Source organism: Panulirus ornatus, chromosome 2 (genome assembly GCF_036320965.1).
Source record: "Panulirus ornatus isolate Po-2019 chromosome 2, ASM3632096v1, whole genome shotgun sequence".
In the NCBI taxonomy this organism is placed as follows: Eukaryota; Metazoa; Arthropoda; class Malacostraca; order Decapoda; family Palinuridae; genus Panulirus; species Panulirus ornatus.
The window spans coordinates 92,782,365-92,800,341 of NC_092225.1; the positions used below are offsets into that span (position 1 = coordinate 92,782,365).

Consider the following 17,977-nt stretch of genomic DNA (forward strand, 5'->3'; position numbering starts at 1 on the left):
CCCTAAAAATAACTATTTTGAAAATATTACACGAAGTCCTCCTCAAAACAACAGTTCAATCACCTTTCACACTACAAGACACACTATGTATATTAGGATCTCTTTTGTGGGAGTGGTTGACCTCATGTGAGGATAAATTCGTTAAATGGCCACTTCTGCCGTAAACACTAAATATAGTCATAAATATCTATTGTAGCATTCAATGCACTGTTTCCAAGCACCACAGCCTAAACTTTTTCTATATGCTGGAAAGTATATCTGAAGATGTAAAGGATGCCCGTACAAGATCTGCACCATTGTGTTACATAATTTTTGCCCCTATGTTGTCCTTGCAAGACAACAGATACTTTTGACAGAAAACCATTAGATGTCAAAGTATATATATATATATATATATATATATATATATAGAGAGAGAGAGAGAGAGAGAGAGAGAGAGAGAGAGAGAGAGAGAGAGAGAGAGAGGGAGAGAGAGAGGGAGGGAGAGAGAGAGAGAGAGAGAGAGAGAGAGAGAGAGAGAGAGAGAGAGAGAGAGAGAGAGAGAGAGAGAGAGAGAGAGAGAGAGAGAGAGAGAGAGGCTTACTAGATATGTTGTGTAATACTCAGGAAATACCTACCTCATACATTGGCTGTGGTGCAACATAAGTTAAAGAGCAGCAGCACTTGTAAACAATTAGACAGCAGGTTAAGTTGTACATTGCACTTGTAAACAGTTAGTCAGCAGGTTAAGTTGTATATTGCACTTGTAAACAATTAGTCAGCAGGTTGAGTTGTATATCATTTTAATCAGAAAAATATGCCCTAGATAATCATAAATATAGACCTGAGAAGATTATTTCCCATTTAACATTCAGAACTTCTGTCTCAGTGTTCACAAATTATTGCAGCTGCCTTACCAGATGGTGGAAGAATTCCCCAGCAACTAGCCCTGAGAACATATCAAATTTGTATGTAAAACACTTATGCCCAAATGCAATCTAAGCATCTATAGATATCTTCAACACCCATCCTGAATCCCTTCAAGCTCCCTAACTCCTTAACCCCTTCTCTTCCTATTACCCAGTATCATTAATGTCATCAATAAACACACTCCTTGAAAACTGATCCACAAGAGAATAAACTGAAATGCTCTTCTTTCATCCACACAGTACAGCTGTGGATCCACACATCCTAGATGCCTTCAACCAACCACAACCCCTTTCTTGTACTGGATCTGTGGCAAATGATACTAACAAAGCATTTAACACTGTTTCTTGAAGTAGCATCATGCAAAAGACACTTGACACCACCCTCTACAACAGTGACAATGAGAAAACAAAGCTGCAGTGCTACTTAACTTCTATTTCTTCATTTTATAAATCTAAATGTATAACAATCATCTCTCACATAATCTGATACTTACAATGTCCCTAAGTCATGTCCCAGCAGTGCAAACAGAAAGTAAAGAGTAGTAGGAGCAACCCGAGAGACAATAGTCATAGTTGGTCCCCATGAGACTTCCCCCAGGTTGGAATCTCCTACTTTTTTGTTGAACAGTGTACCATGCTTCAACAAATCTGAAAGAAAACAACAACAATGAAAATTTGAATCATTCCTGAGCATGATTCAGGGTGGAACAAAGAACTTCTGAGACTGAGAGAAACAGAAACAGACACTTTAAAGGTAAAATCTTCCTCCTTCCACACCCAAAACAAATGTTTTAAATATTTCTTCTATGCATCACTTGAAATCTTTTTCATGAACTTATCAATCAAAAATTCCAAAACTGTACCAAAAATATCAAGGATTAATTGTTTCACTGCATTTGGAGAAATTTACAAAACAAAAGGAATGAACCCACAGTCTAAAGGATCAATGAAAAATGCAACTTGGAGACACTAATGAGGCCATAAAGGATCCTAGTATTACATTACTCTCTCAAAACACTGACTTATTTCTCTATCAAAATTTACTGTAGTAGTAGATATGCCTCAAGGATTTAGACTTATAAATATTTTCATTCAACCTCCATAGCCTTCTAAAACTTCAAAAGCAAAACACAAAAATTACAAGAGGATACAGGGACACAAAGATTGATCCTACCTCTAGTTTCCCTCTTGATCACTGCTGAGATGAACAACAAAAAATTTGTTCTAAACTTCTTGCTGGATCCCCAAAGTTTATTCAGTGCAGATTTATAGCAACCTTTTTCTACTAATTTAGCTGCCTCAGATCTGAAAGCTCCAGGTTTCTGTGAAAGAATAACTCTCTTAAACTTGAAATGCAAACACTAATAAGAATGTGTAAAAAAGAAAAATGCTGTCAGGCAAAAGATTTTCTATATACCTGAAGCAGTTACTCCAAAAATCATTCAGAGGTTTACCATCAAGGTGTACTGGACCAAATTACCTACCTATCTAAACAAATTCTAGTTAGTACTGCCCACACAGAACTTCTTGAAGCACACTAGATCTTCCAACACTTCCACATGACAGACATTTCAATTTGGTTGAAATACATAGTGACTTTCACTCTGGTGCATCCATCAGTTATGGGAAAAGGTTCTCCATCACAAAGAAGATATTGTGAATATGGATAATAATCAATCAAAAGCTGCCTGCATTCAAAAAGAACAAAAGCAGAGGTGGTGTACATTCCTCATCAAAGATCCATGGCCCTAGATAACAACAACAAGGTCATCAGTCTCATTAGCCCACTCCCTGAACCTGTTTGAAATGCCAAAGCTGGTGAAATAAAGATCCAAAAAGGATGACATTCATCCCTCAAGTTACCTGTGTTAGTGAGATTGTCCCAGGAACAGACAAAAAAAAAAAGCCACAGTCACTCACATCTGCTTTCTAGCTGTCATGCATCAACTGAAAACAAAGCACCCCAACCAAACCAGGTCCCAAAAACAAAAAAATGGCCACATTCACTCAAATCCACTTTGTAGCTGTTATATATTGGGTGAAAACAAAGCACCCTAACCAAACCAAGTCCTACAGATCTTTCCATGATTTCCTCAGACTGCTTTATGAGAATGGGTGAAACATAATACTTTAAGGTGGTTTGGGCACGTAAAAAGAATTCAAGATGGGGAATTTACAAGGAAAGAGTATGATAGTATGATTAAAAGTGTTGGTGTGAGAGGAGGACCATCTGTGACATGGGGGAAAGAAATGCAGGTAGAGAAATGGTGGAATAATGCATCAGAAGGTGTATGTGAGGGAGGCATTAAAGGAGGCTCTTTTGCCATGGCCATCCCAATGATGGGAATTTCCAGAAGGAAAGGTGTCAGACATATAGAGAGAGATGGATAGCTTCATAATCCCTGGTTCAGTCCATTGTCAGAATGTCACCCTCTACATCTTACACTGCTCTGATCTGCTCTATCCTATACATGCCTCACACCCTCCTGCATGTTCAGGCCCCAATATCTCAGAAAAACTTTCACTCTATCCTCCCACCTCCTCCTTGGCTTCCCCATTTCCTAGTCCCTCCACTTCCAACATATATATCCTCTTAGTCATCCTCTCCTTACTTATCCTCTTCATTTGTCCAAATCATTACAGCACAGTCTTCAGTATTCTCATACACACTCCTGTTACTACTACATCTCTCTCCTACTCTATAATTTCTTATTAGATCAACTGTCCCCAAACAGTATACTGTCCCTAAACATCTAACTTCCAAAATATACACCATCTCCTGTGCTTTTTTTTATCAAAGGCCCACACCCTGCATCCCTATAACATCATCAGAACTACTTAACCATCGAACATCCCCATCTTTGCACTAACAGACTAATTTTCTTTCCACCCATTCCTCAATGTACCAAGAACCTTAGCCCCTGCACCCACCCAATGGCCCACTTCAGTTCCCATGGGTTCATTCATTGCTATATCCACTCCCAGATATCTAAAACATTCCTCTTTCACCAAGTTTTCTTCTTTCAAACTCACAGTCCAAGTAAGATGTCTCTCTCCACTTTAGCGCTAAACTCAACCTCAGAAACCAGCTTCAGCAGTTTCTCTCTTGAATCTGCCATCAGATTCATGTTATCAATAATAGGAACTAACTCATCTCCCAAGCCACCCAACCCAAACAGACTATCGACTTGACCCTATCTCTAAAACCTGGCATTACTAGATTCTACCCGTCTGCGGTTGCAACACAAGTGCAAAGAAACCTTCAGCACATTTATATCATCTGAATACAATCTCATTGGAGAACTTCTTACCTCAAAGGAGTCCAATCTTTTCCCGCTACTATTTGTAGAGCAGCCTTAAGCTGCATGTGCCCATGGAGAAGGGTACTCTGGGCTATATAATAATAATATCTTTACCTTCAACAGGGCTCTGGAAGTCAGCCACATGTGCCAAACATGACCATAAGTCAAGGAGTTTAGTGATGTGTGAACATCTGTGTGAAGTGACTGCACAGCAATTTACAAGCATGTGCTCAGTGTTTTCAGTGTGGCAAGAACATCTTGTGATATGTTGAATCAGTGTTTGTAATGCTGAAGATGAGTGTGTCCAGAGTGCAGCTAAAAAAAATGTATTTGTAGTTGTGAAGGGAGTATAGTTTCAGATGGGTGCATGTCTGATGGGGTGGTATTTGAGAATGAGTTAAGAGGGCAGTTGTTGAGCAATTGTTAGGTCATTTCAACATGTGTGTGTCTAGCCAGAACTGTCTTTGTTGGGGATGGGAGGAATCTGTGAGTAAAGGTAGCTGAATTGTGAGGTAGGGGTAAGCTGTCTATTTTTATCAGGAGACTGATGGTGAGTAATGGAATGGTTTGGATGGGAAGGGTCTTGTGCTGCTGCAAAGACTGAGTGCTGAGCATTCTGATGTGGGAGTGTATTGGGCGAGTCTTTTATTCATTGTTAAGTGATCACTGCTTGAAGTTGCTAAGCAGCCAGTGATTGTTTTGAGTGCTACATTTTATGTGGCTTGCAGCTTTATTACATTTGCTTTTGACAGGGTAGATGATCAGGCAGGTGAGGTGTAGTTTACATAGGAGCAGATGAAGTTTTTTCAAATCTAGCTACAGTAAGTATTCTGATGATATATAGTTTGTTACTTTTGTGGGATAGGGGAGAAAGAATACTTCTCACGCATTCCTCACATGTTGTAAAAGGTGATTAAAGGGAATGGGAGCGGGGGGCTAGAGACCCTCCCCTCCTTGTATTTTAAGTAAACAGGGAAACAGAAGAAGGAGTCATGTGGGGAGTGCTCATCCTCCTCGAAGGCTCAGACTGGGGTGTCTAAACGTGTGTGGATGTAACCAAGATGAGAAAAAAGGAGAGGTAGGTAGTATTCCCAATCGCCAGTCCTTTTTCAGCACATAAATCTACAAGCCCTTCACCATTTCCATTTACAACACTGAACACCCCATGTATACCAATTATTCCCTCAACTGCCACATTGCTCACCTTTACATTCAAATCACCCATCACTATAACCCGGTCTCGTGCATCAAAACTACAAACACACTCACTCAGCTGCTCCCAAAACACTTGCCTCTCATGATCTTTCTTCTCATGCCCAGGTGCATATGGACCAATAATCACCCATCTCTCTCCATCCACTTTCAGTTTTACCCATATCAATCTAGAGTTTACTTTCTTACACTCTATCACATACTCCCACCACTCCTGTTTCAGGAGTAGTGCTACACCTTCCCTTGCTCTTCTCCTCTCACTAATCCCTGACTTTACTCCCAAGACATTCCCATACCACTCTTGCCCTTTACCCTTGATCTTCGTTTCACTCAGAGCCAAAACATCCAGGTTCCTTTCCTCAAACAAACTACCTATCTCTCTTTTTTTTCTGAGCCTTCGAGGAGGATGAGCACTCCCCGCGTGACTCCTTCTTCTGTTTCCCCTTTTAGAAAGTTAAAACACAAGGAGGGGAGGGTTTCTAGCCCCCCCGCTTCCGTCCCCTTTCGTCGCCTTCTAAGACATGAGGAATGCGTGGGAAGTACTCTTTCTCCCCTATCTCTAGGGATATGAAATGTATATATATATGTATATGGGCGTGTGTGGGCATATATGTATATAAGGTAGCGTTAAGAACAGACGACTGAGCCTAGGAAGGAAAATCCTTACTTGGCCCTCTTCTCTGTTCCTTCTTTTGGAAAAGTAAAAATTGGAGAGGAGAATTTCCAGCCTCCCCTGCTCCCTCTCCTTTCAGTCACCTTTTACAACACACCAAGAATACAGACAAAGAAAGGCCACATTTGCTCACATCCATTCCCTAGCTGTCATGTGTAATGGACAAAAACCACAGCTCCCTATCCACATTCAGGCCCCACAGACCTTACCATGGTTTATTCCAGACATTTCACATGACCTGGTTCAGTACATTGGCCCTAGTATACCACATTGTTCCAATTCACTCTATTCCTTGCATGCTTTTCACCTTCCTGCATGTCCAGGTCTCGATCACTCAAAATCTTTTTCACTCCATCCTTCCACCTCCAGTTTGGTCTCATACTTCTCCTTCTAACCACTTCTGACACATATATCCTCTGTCAACCTTTCTTCACTCATTCTCTCCATATGTACAAACCATCTCAACACACCCTCTTCTTCTCTTTTCATTACCACACATCTCTCTTACCATTTCATCAATTACTAGATCAAACCAGCTCACATCCCATACTGTCCTCAAAAATTTCATTTCTAACACTTCCACCCTCCTCCACACAACCCTATGTATAGCTCATGCCTCACAACCATATGATATTGTTTGAGCTGCTATTCCTTCAAACATATCCATTTTTTCTCTCCGAGATACATTCTCTCTTTCCACACATTCTTCATCGCTCCCAGAACCTTCACGCCCTTCCCCACCTTATGACTATGCTTCCATGGATCCATTTGCTGCCATGTTCACTCCCAGGAATCTAAAACACTTCACTTCCTTTAAATTTTCTCCATTCAAAAGCACACCCTAACAAACCTGTCCTCCAACCCTGCTAAACCTAATAACTATGCTTTTATTCACAATTACTCTCAACTTCCTCCTTTCACACACTCTTCAAATGCAGTCATCAACTGCTGCAGTTTCTCATGTGAATCTGCCACCAGTGCTGTATCATCAGCAAACATGTAACTCAATTTCCAGGCCCTCTCATTCCTCACAGACTGCTTACTCACACCTCTCATATTTGCCTCCCTCACCACCCCATCCATAAACAAATTAAACAACTATGGTGACATCCCATATCCCTACTGCACACCAACCTTCACTTGAAAACATTCACTTTACTCTCTTTCTACTCGTACATTCACTTTACTCTCTTTCTACTCGTACACATGCCTTACACCCTTGATAAAAATCTCTCACTGCCTCAGCACCTTTCTCCCCACACTGAATATTCTTAAGACTTTCCACATGGAATCTCTATCAACCCTACCATATACATTCTCCAGATCCATAAATGCTCCATATAAACCAAACTGTTCCTCTACATATTTCTCATACACATTCTTTAGAGCAAACACATGATCCAAACATCCTCTACCACTTTTCAAACCATGCTGCTCTTCCCTAATCTGATGCTCTGTACATGCTATTATCCTCTCACAAACACTGCCCTCCTATACAACTTACCAGGTACACTCGACTCAACTAACTTATACTTCTGTAGTCTGAACACTCACCTTTAACCCCTTTATCTTTGGACAGTGAAACTACACATGCATTCTGCTGATCCTCAGGCACCTCACCATGACACTTACATACACTGAAAATCTTTATCAATGAACATCATAGCCACCTCCTTCCTAAATAAATTCAACTGCAATACCATCCACTCCAGCCGCCTTATCACATTTCATCTTACAAAAGGCATTTGCCACCTCTTCTCTGTTCACCAAACCACTCTCCATGACTTTCTCACTTTTCATAGCACTCCAATCCAAACCCTACATTTGACACAATATCATCAAACAAACTTAGCAATCCTTCAAAATACTGACCCCATATCCTCACTTCATTATTATTTGTTACCACTTTCTGTTTTTCCCGCTTCACCAATCTTCCTATTTGCTCACTTATTTTTCGCACATTATCAACCTCCTTCTAAAACATCATCTTATTCTGCCTAAAGTTTACTGATACTCACTCATCTCAAATCCCATAAGCCCTCTTTTTCATCCCCTGAACCTTCCTCTTGACCTGACACTTTCTGTTATACACCTCCCAGGCATTTGCACCCCTTCCCTATAAACATCATCCCAAACACCTCTCTTTTCTCTCTAACTAGAAATCTTACTTCTTCATCCCACCACCCACTACCTTTTCTAATCTGGCCACCTCCCACCTTTTGCATGCCACATGCATGTGTCACACATGCCAGACTGCTTCCCTAAAAACCTCCCATTCCTCACCCACTCCCCTTGATTCCTTTACTCTCACCTTCAACCAATCTACACTAAATCTCTTCTGGTATTTTTTCACGTAAGTTTCATTCCCAAGCTCACTCACTCTCACTATTCCTTTCTCACCGACATTGTTTCCTCTTTTCTGTAAACCTTTACATATCTTCATCCTCACCTCCACAAGAAAAATATCAGACATCCCACCAGTGGCCCTTCTAAGCACATTTACATCCAAAAGTCTCTCTTTTACAGACCTATCAATATGCATACTTGCATATGTCTCACTTTGTAAACCAGGTATTCCCAATCAACAGTCCTTTCTCAGCAGACATCTCCACAAGCTATTCACCATTTCCATTCATAATACTGAATACACCATTTATACCCTTAACCACCACAGCACTCACCTTTGCATTCAAATCACCTATCACTAACACCCAGTCTCTTACATTCAAACTGTTGACACACTCACTCTGCTGCTCCCAAAACATCCGCCTCTCATGATCTTTCTTATCATGGCCAGGTGAATGAGCGCCGATAATCAACCATCTCTTGCCATCCACACTCATTTTCACCCACATCAGTCTAAAATTCACTTCCTTATGCTCTTTCATACACTCCCACAACTCCTGCTTCAGAAGTAGTGCTACACCTTCCTTAGCTAGTCCTCTCACCAACCCCTGACTTTACTCCAAAGTTATTTCCACACCATGCTTCCCTTTACCCTTGAGCTTTGTTTCACTCAGGGCCAGAACATGCAGGTTATTTTTCTCAAACATACTATCTCTCTCTCCTCTCCTCTATTTTGGTTACAATTACACAAATTTTGACATCCCAGCCTTAGCCTTTAAGGAGGGATGAGCACTCCCTGCTTGGCTCCTTCCTCTGTTTCTTCCTTTAGAGATTGAAATACAAAGAGGAAGGGCTTCCAGCCCCCTTTAGTGGCTGTCTACGACATGTAAGAAATAAGATGGTAGAATTCTTTCTCCCCTACCCCTTATTAATCATGATAATTCCAAGATGATTTACTTCTTGGTCCCTTTAATTTCTTTTTTGAAGTTTCCTGCATTTGAAGTTTTTTTCATTAAAATGCACTACTTTCCACTTGTTTAATGTACCACTTCATAACTTTTCTGCTACTCTGGATAATGATATGTAGCAACTGTTCTACACATCACATGATGTTTTATTGGTTCAGACCATCATTTACAGTCCCTGTTGATGTTTGCTTCCACCAAGAGGTGTCAGTCGCTGCCTAATGCCAGAACTTGAAAAAATATCATGCATATCTGTCACCCATACATCATCATGAAAAGTTCACCTACCTAAACTTGGTGTGATGCCACACACATGCACACACTATCATACGACACTTATGATACACAAGTTGATTGATTAACACACAAGTCATATGCTTCATACCTCTAATGTAAAAAATAGGTATCTGTTTCTAGGTACTTCCATGCTATCCAAGTACAGACAATTATGAAGGAGTCAAGAGTGTCTTGGAATGTGTCATTTAAGAGCACTGAAAATTTTGTCAATTCTGGAACAAAAATATTTAGCATCTATATTTTTAGTACTGTAATAAGAAAACTATTTCTTCATTTATACATATAAGTACGCTCCTGCCTCCATAAATATAAAAATACGGAAATGACATATATGTACAGTGTACTAAGGGTACATAATGTGAAATCAAGCTAAGAAAAATCATAAGTGCTGTACAATTGCCTTTCACCTACCTTCATCTCTGTCCACTCAACACTCTACCAGACTGACGTTGAGGTAAATATACTACTTTTAGGGGCATTTTCTGTAACGATGCAAAATACAAATATATAACATACAAAAGCCTTTTTTCTTTTAGCAATGGGAAGGGCCACTTCAAAAGTACTGCTCAGTTAAGGGTTAATTTAGTTCGGCAATTCATCTTCGTCATTTTGCATAATTCTATGATCATTTTCAGATGCTAACCCAGGTCAGGCAAGGTCAAATCAGGTCAAGTAAGGTCATGTTAAATTAGATAAGGTTTGATTATAATAGCTGAAGCTAACTTTAACATAGGGAACTTCTGGTTCACCTAACCAATAATGTAGTGTGAGGAGATGCTAAGTTTGGTCAGGTGAGTACAGTTAAATCAAACTATTCTCTATAATGCTGTTATGCTATACAGTCATGTGTGAGGTAACAACAGGCCATGTTCTGTCAGGTAAAGTTAGGCTTACATCATACCATGTTATGTTACATAATAACAGGTTATGCTAAGGTGGGTTAACTTAAGCTCACATTATATCATGTTATAGGTTATGTTGTTATGGTATGCTATGTATCCAATAGCAATTTGGTACATGCTTTATCCTAAACTTATTTAGATGAGCTCTGCTCATGAAAATTTCTATCAGGTTCTCAGGATAACTATGGAAAACAAAATGAACTGGTTAAGGGTCAACCTTATACAGACAGAAAAAACCTAAACCCCCTATCAAGTAATAACCTGTGGAATCCATAATAAAGCTGTCACCAAGTAAAATCCTACATCAGCAAAAACACAACCTAACTAAACTAGGGATTTTCTCAAGACCTCAAACAAAATTTCTCTGCTGATCAAGAAATACTGGTTAATGACCAGAGGAAAAATTTGTATTAATTAATGAAAAAAGTCACTTAGGAAACAGGAAAAATAATGTACTGTAATGAACTATCATAGTGAGGCCATTTTCATTATGTTAAACATGTACAGTCCCAAAAGAAAGAATAATGGAAACATATCAAGCCTCAAGGATGAGAACTACCTTACGCATGAGAAAGCTACCAATAGCTGTATGCACATATCAATCAATCAATATGTCAGTTTACCTAGACTCTGCCTGCATGAGGTTACACCACAAATAACAAATCAGTTTTGGTAAGGTTGTATCACTGTCAGTGGATGAAAGAAGGGCAATCTTATTGAAGAACTTCTCACTCCAAATGAGTCAGTCATTTCCATGCTAATGATCGTAACAGCCTTGAAGCTTCATAATCCCTGTATAGGAGTCCTGGGGTTATATCTAAAAAAAAAAATCAAAATGAACTTGCCTAAGCAAGAAGATACTGAGAGCTGATACCTATCTTAAAGCCACCAACAAGGAGGAAACTATCAAATTTGTATTACTTAAAATCAAAAGGAAGTTCCGCCTACTACAACATAAAGGATGAAGTATCAAACTGAAGGCAAGAAAATTGGCACTAATCAGGAACTGCAAGGGACTTAGCAGCTACAAATATCAGAATTGGCTTAACATCCACCTGACATTAATATTAGAGTCATTTTAAAGAAAACAAAACTTAAGGAGCTAAGTGAAAGGATGAAATGAAGTTTTAGATAACAAAAAAAATCACTGTTAGTGAACTGGGCGACTCATCCTTGACTATCACTTTTGTGAATGTTGATAAAGCCTTTGGCTGTCACTAAAAGTCCAAGAAAAGGCAATGTTAACCTTAAAGGAAAGAGCCTTGTAAGACAATCTTACTTAGACAGATGATATAACAGAGGAAGCAGGGAAGTATCAGTTGGTCACTAGAAGCAGGTGTGGCTAGGAACGACAAGTCAGCTGACTGCATCTCCCCTCATCTGGTTGCTTGACGTTTACAAAGACTGAGGGATAAAGTTCATTAAAAGAATGAGTCTTTATTAAGTTACTCAGCCATTACCTCTAGCAATATCTTTTTTTATTTTCATATTATACTTTGTCGCTGTCTCCCGCATTAGCAATATCTTTCCCAAATTCTGCTGAAGCAGCTAGAATACAAAGAGAGATCAATATCTTAACATTCGTCATGTACCTGTCCCATGTAATCAGTTGAAATATATTTGGATTTCATACAACCATACAAATGAAAGAATGAAAGAAATTCAGATTTCAAGTCAGTATGAGCTGCTATATGGTCAATCATGGCAGTATCTCAAGCACTGTCTGGAGTCTGATATTTCAAGTGTAAATTCATCAAATCAAAAAAAGTGAAATCATTAAGGTCATAAGATACCGGGCATAATCCCCTGAAAAGCTCAGAAAAATCATAAGCTATTATCTAAGGCCAAAACATTTCAGTAACAAAAAGCTGTTGAGACTATTCATGATAAAACGAACCAATTCTAGTCTTCTTAAGCAGATGACTGCCAAAGCAACTCAACATAAAGCACAATGAACAAGAAGACAAGAAAGCTGGATGGTAAACCTGCTTAACTGTCTAATAACATAACCTATGGACAATACAAATCCACAGGGAAACTCATGGATCATACTTACATGGTTTGATCACATACTTCAGACAAAAATCACAGATGAGCTGCTCTAGTACCCCATGAAATAGATGTAAAACAGATCAAGGCTAAAACAACAGGGACAAAATTTAGCAGAAGCCAGCTCCAACCAAAATGTTTCTATATCATGATATAATACATGTATGTCTTTACCTTCAGAGATTATTTTTGGAAGACATTTAGCTTGCCAATCCAGTTCAGCCTACAACTAAGCTTCCCAAGTGAAAAGCTAATCTTATGTACATCTGATGCAGCAGCTCTCAAGCTATCATAGCACCTAATAGTGGGCCGGCTGGTCTAGAATGCTTTAGAGGAATGTAACAATTTCTCTTCATGACATCCCTAGATGGTGTCTTGTAATTCATATATCTGCCACAAGCAAGATGAGAGTCTGACAAGCCACACGCAGACTATTAGCTATCAGACAACTAATAGCATTTTTCTTTTGGGGGGAATCATTTTGCATAGCTACTCTCCTTAGCTGAGGGCAAGCAAGGGCGAGGCTGACATTTTAACATGTGCCATGCATTTTGAGGAAAAGGAGGTTGACATTCCAACCAAGTTAACAAATCTAAAAACTAAGATGGTCACACAGACAATGTAGCAACAGCTTCCACATGTTCTGCAATGGTAAGCAGCCTAATGCAGAAAAAAATTATACAAGGAAAGTAACAAGAAATAGGTTCCAGTTACTGAAAGACAAAGTGAAGGATTAGCCTAGCCTCTCTCTTGTCCAGTGCCTCTTTGTTCTTGAATCCAAAGAGTTCTCCAGAAAGAACAAAAATGAGAGGTGGCTATGCTGAACAAAGACTAAGCTGGAAGAAAGCATGGTTTTAAAAAAAGGAGGTCAAATGTGAAAAACCTCTTTTATTTCTACGAGTAAATTCTTTTTCAGACAAAAATGAAGTTGTGGGTGGATTGTTTGTATCTGGACTGCCTGAAAGAATCTTGCACTGTATTTCATGGTAAGCTGATTAAGAAGTTGGATCACCAGACAGGAATAAAGTGGAGACTCCTTTCATGGATATAAGCTTATCTTAGTGGAGGAGAATAAAGGACACATGTCAGAGAAGATTTCTCATTATGGGTGGAGGTCACCAGTGGAGTGCCACATGGTTTTGCTCTGGGACCACTGCCCTCCTTGACCTATGTGAATGACCTGCCAGAGGGTATGGACTCCTTCCTAATATCTTTGCAGATGATGCAAAGGGCATGTGGGGAGTGAAAGGTGAGGAGCACTGCATCAACTTCAACCCAAGTATGTAGTCATGATGATAGGACAGTGAAAAAATGCCTCAGTATAATAAAGAAGGCAATCTGTTTGCTGGCATATATTAGAAATATCTAGCAACATGTTCATATTCCACATAAAGCCAAAACTAGAGTCTGCTTTTCAAATTTGGTCATTGCAACAGAAGAAGCACAAAAAGCTAATAAAAAAAGTCCAAAGGAGGGCAACAAAGATGGTACCAGAATTAAGAGATGTGAGCTACAGGGAGAGGCTAGAAGCCCTCTGTTTGCCCATCAAGGAAGAGAGAAGAGTAAAAGGTGATCTGATCACAAGTGAGGGGTGACCTGATCACAAACCAATATGCTTTTAAAAAAGACTGATGATACAGCCAGTGAACAGTTCTTTGAAAGATGTAGGGATAGAACCACCAAAGGATGTAACTTGAAACTGAGCATGAAACTTGTTAAGAGAGATGTAAAGAAGTACTTCAACTATAAAAGAGTATGGATGAATGAAACAAACTGAACATGGATGTGGTACCTGTGGACAGCATACAGAAATTTAAAAGGTTGCTTGATAATAGAGAATGTTCAAAAGATGAGGGCCACATAAGTCTAAAACTCTTTTCCCATACAGTACAACAGGCAATTTACACCACTTTCTTTTCATGCATTTTCCTGATAACCACTAATCCCTTTACAGTGGAATCATCTCCATGATCCATCCCCATATGAGGGGAAAAAAAGTCATCTCTTCTCATGAAAGGATGTATGTATCATAATCTACATGAAAAAAAACACAAAAGTAGTATACTTTCTTCTATGTTAGTGTTGGAAGACCTGTGCTGCCAGCAAGGATGCTCCTCACCTAAGCACAACATTTTTTTTCATTCAGTATACACAATCATATCACCCACTTTATAATTTCTTTTCAAGGTATGATTTCACTAATTCTTACATATTTTACATATTCTATTTTACATATATTTTTCACATTTATATGTTCATTTTATTAGTAGAACTTTATCTACAGGAATAAATGAACCAATAATTTGATTTGCTTCATATCAACACTCACAAACCATAATTGTTTCTTTTATTCTGCAACTAACTGCAGTAGTGTGATGACATCTGGCTTCACACCCAGATGTCATATATACACTCTTTTGATATCCTGTGAGTGACAAAGAAATGTGATATCTTTTCCAGCTGTGGTGATATGCTGCTAGTAGCAACTATGGATAATCAGCGGTAGCAGATAACTGCTGGGATGTTAAACAGAGGCAGGAGGATATATTTCATTAGAGTAGAATGGGAACAGGGCAATGATGTTCAGAAAGATAAAGGAAGCAGTTTTAGGGTAAAACAGTAGTATCACCTTCCTCTGCATACAAAAAAAGTTCCCCACAAAATATGACTACTTTATGTCTTATTAAAGAAGATAACCAAAATTCAAGTACACCTATCTCTATGTTACTGAGGGACAGCACTGACTGGATGGGAAAAGGAACAGACTGGATGTAATCATAAGATCTATCTATCTATATCTTTGATGCATGTTCCCACCCGGTACGAACTCCTTCAAGAGGGTGGCCATGACAACAGGATCTCCATAACTCGTGCACTCCAGTGCCACTTCTTAGCCCTTAGTGCCTCACCCTTAACAGACACTAGCAGAGTGCAACTCTACAGCAGTGTTTGCAGAGACTCCTACCTAATGTTCCTACCTACTACTTCTACCCAATGTTTCTGCCTAATGCTCCTGTCTAATGTTCCCAACTACTGCTTCTATCTATTGCTCCGACCATTCTGCCAAAAGTTACCTGGGTCAGAGGAGTGCAACCTGACAACCACTAAATTGCTGGCTAACTACGCAGCTGTAACTAACTTTCCCAATACACAAACAGGTTAGATAATATACTTGCCTGGTCATTAGCTGCCTCCTAACTACTACCTAATTATACAACTACTTTCTAATCATAAATTTTTTTTTCCAGCCATGATTTCATTTTATGTAAACTTTATTATATACCTCACTCTCTATTTCTTAAAGCATGATTTCACACTAAAATACATATTTTCTACACGTCTTTTACACATTGAACTTACTTTTGACATACTTTTAACAAACTATATACAATCTTTAACATGTCTACATGTTATTAACAAAGACCACTTTATTTATACTAACAAATAAACAAAGAACTTTCTTTTCAACAAAAATATCAACACTTATAACATCAAAACTGCTTCTTTTTCTCTAAACCTAATTATACTTGTGAGTACATAAATGTGGCATCATACCCTTATGACTTCCATGCACTTTCAACAATATGGTGGTAACTGTGAAACATAATACTTTTCCAGCAGTGGCAGTAGGCTGGTAATTATACTATAACTGATGGAAGCAAACGTCAGCTGCAATTTCATTGTAGAGGTGGGAAGAATTAAACTATCATGTGATAATGGAAACAGGCCCATAAGGATCACAGAAAGATGAAGTGAGCAGCTTAAGAATTAGGTGATATGATAAACAACTATTGTGATATTACAAAGCCTTAGCTTTTTCTTATGTTTATGTCACTCATACTACCAAAGACTTTAACAAAAGCCATTATAGGTCTAAGCATATAAGCAGACATTAATCCCAACCCAGGAACATCAGAATGTATTCGACCACAATGCCATACCCTCATCCCCAGAAAGCGATACTTCATTAAATGCTCCAGCTGCCTACAATGGTCTCTCATTATAAATCACTGCATTCCATAAAAGACTCTTCAGAACTAAGGACAAACAGCAAGCACTCAAGCATAAACATCTTATGCACACTCCAAAACTATTACATTCTCAACATTGGCACTTCATAAGCAACAGCACAAAATGCAACCCCCTCCAATTCATTACCCAACCCCTGTATTCACACACTAAACACTGTACAATCCAACACCAATGGCATTCAAAACATGTACAAAGAAGTTCTCAACCTTCTTCAAGAACATCACAAACATATAGTCCTCATCCAAGAAACCAAACTTACACCCATATCTTTCTTACCTCCTTTCTATAATTACATAACCCTGAAGGAAGACTAAAAACAAAGAAAAGGAAGAGGACTTATATGCTTATAAACCACAACATCCAATTCACAGACATTACTTCAAGCACAAAATTTATCACAAACTGTGAAAACACTTGAAATACAATCCAATGTTATAAGCACCTACATTCTTCCATCTTCCACCAGCCCATTCAGATACTTTCCCAAACTGAACCTGACCAATATGCCCAACACATGAATGTAGAGTTTTTAGTGCCCATTATCCTGCATGGCTCAAAACTCGCACCTAAGATCCAAGGGGTGAACTACCTGTAAATCAACTACACCCTTCCAACATCCTCACCCAATGCAACCAGCCACCCAAACTCTCAGCCCACAACCAGCAATCAATCTTACTTGACATTAGTTAATGCACACAAGCACCTCACACAAGGACCATCTTTAGCACATAAAATTCATATACCCATTCTGAAAACTCAATACCTAACCCAATCAACCTATACAACCATTAATTCAATCTCAAATGCCAAATCCGCATTCTCCACACCTATGCAGGATATGCTTTCTCACATACATTCTCGACACCATCCATCTCTACAATATTACAAAGAGCAGTTCCACAAGACTCTTCATGCCCAAGATACAACTACCACAATGAAGACACAAAACACTCAATGCACAAGTGCCCCATACTCTCCCCACATAGAAACACACACATCACTATACTCTGGTCCCACCTGGTTGACATGGTCAGCTCTCTGATCATTGCAGGAGCCCCAGGATAAAAGGGACTCCTGCAGCAGGAAGATAAGGTATGAGTGGACCATTCCTAATATAATAAAAGAAAAACATCCAGTGATAACATGAACCATCTTAAATCAATAGTACATATCAAATATGTTATACACTAAGGCCCAGTAAAATGTAAGCTTTGAAAATTGAAAAATCTTTTCTTTCCGAGGCAGTGTTCTGAGAATATATTCTGGGAATATACAAGTCAAGACTCAGCTT

At 39.0% G+C, this 17,977-nt stretch overlaps 1 protein-coding gene across 4 annotated transcripts in view; it reads right to left on the reverse strand.

Moving 5' to 3' along the window:
- LOC139758393 (uncharacterized) overlaps positions 1 to 17,977 on the reverse strand; it is a 120,367-nt gene that overhangs the window by 81,838 nt on the left and 20,552 nt on the right. For all 4 annotated transcript variants that reach the window (XM_071679777.1, XM_071679758.1, XM_071679749.1 and 1 more), the window contains exons 3-4: positions 2,083 to 2,230; positions 1,403 to 1,556 (exon numbers count right to left, since the gene is read on the reverse strand). In XM_071679777.1, the coding sequence (XP_071535878.1) occupies positions 1,403 to 1,556; positions 2,083 to 2,230 (302 nt within the window). The remainder of the gene's footprint in view (positions 1 to 1,402; positions 1,557 to 2,082; positions 2,231 to 17,977) is intronic.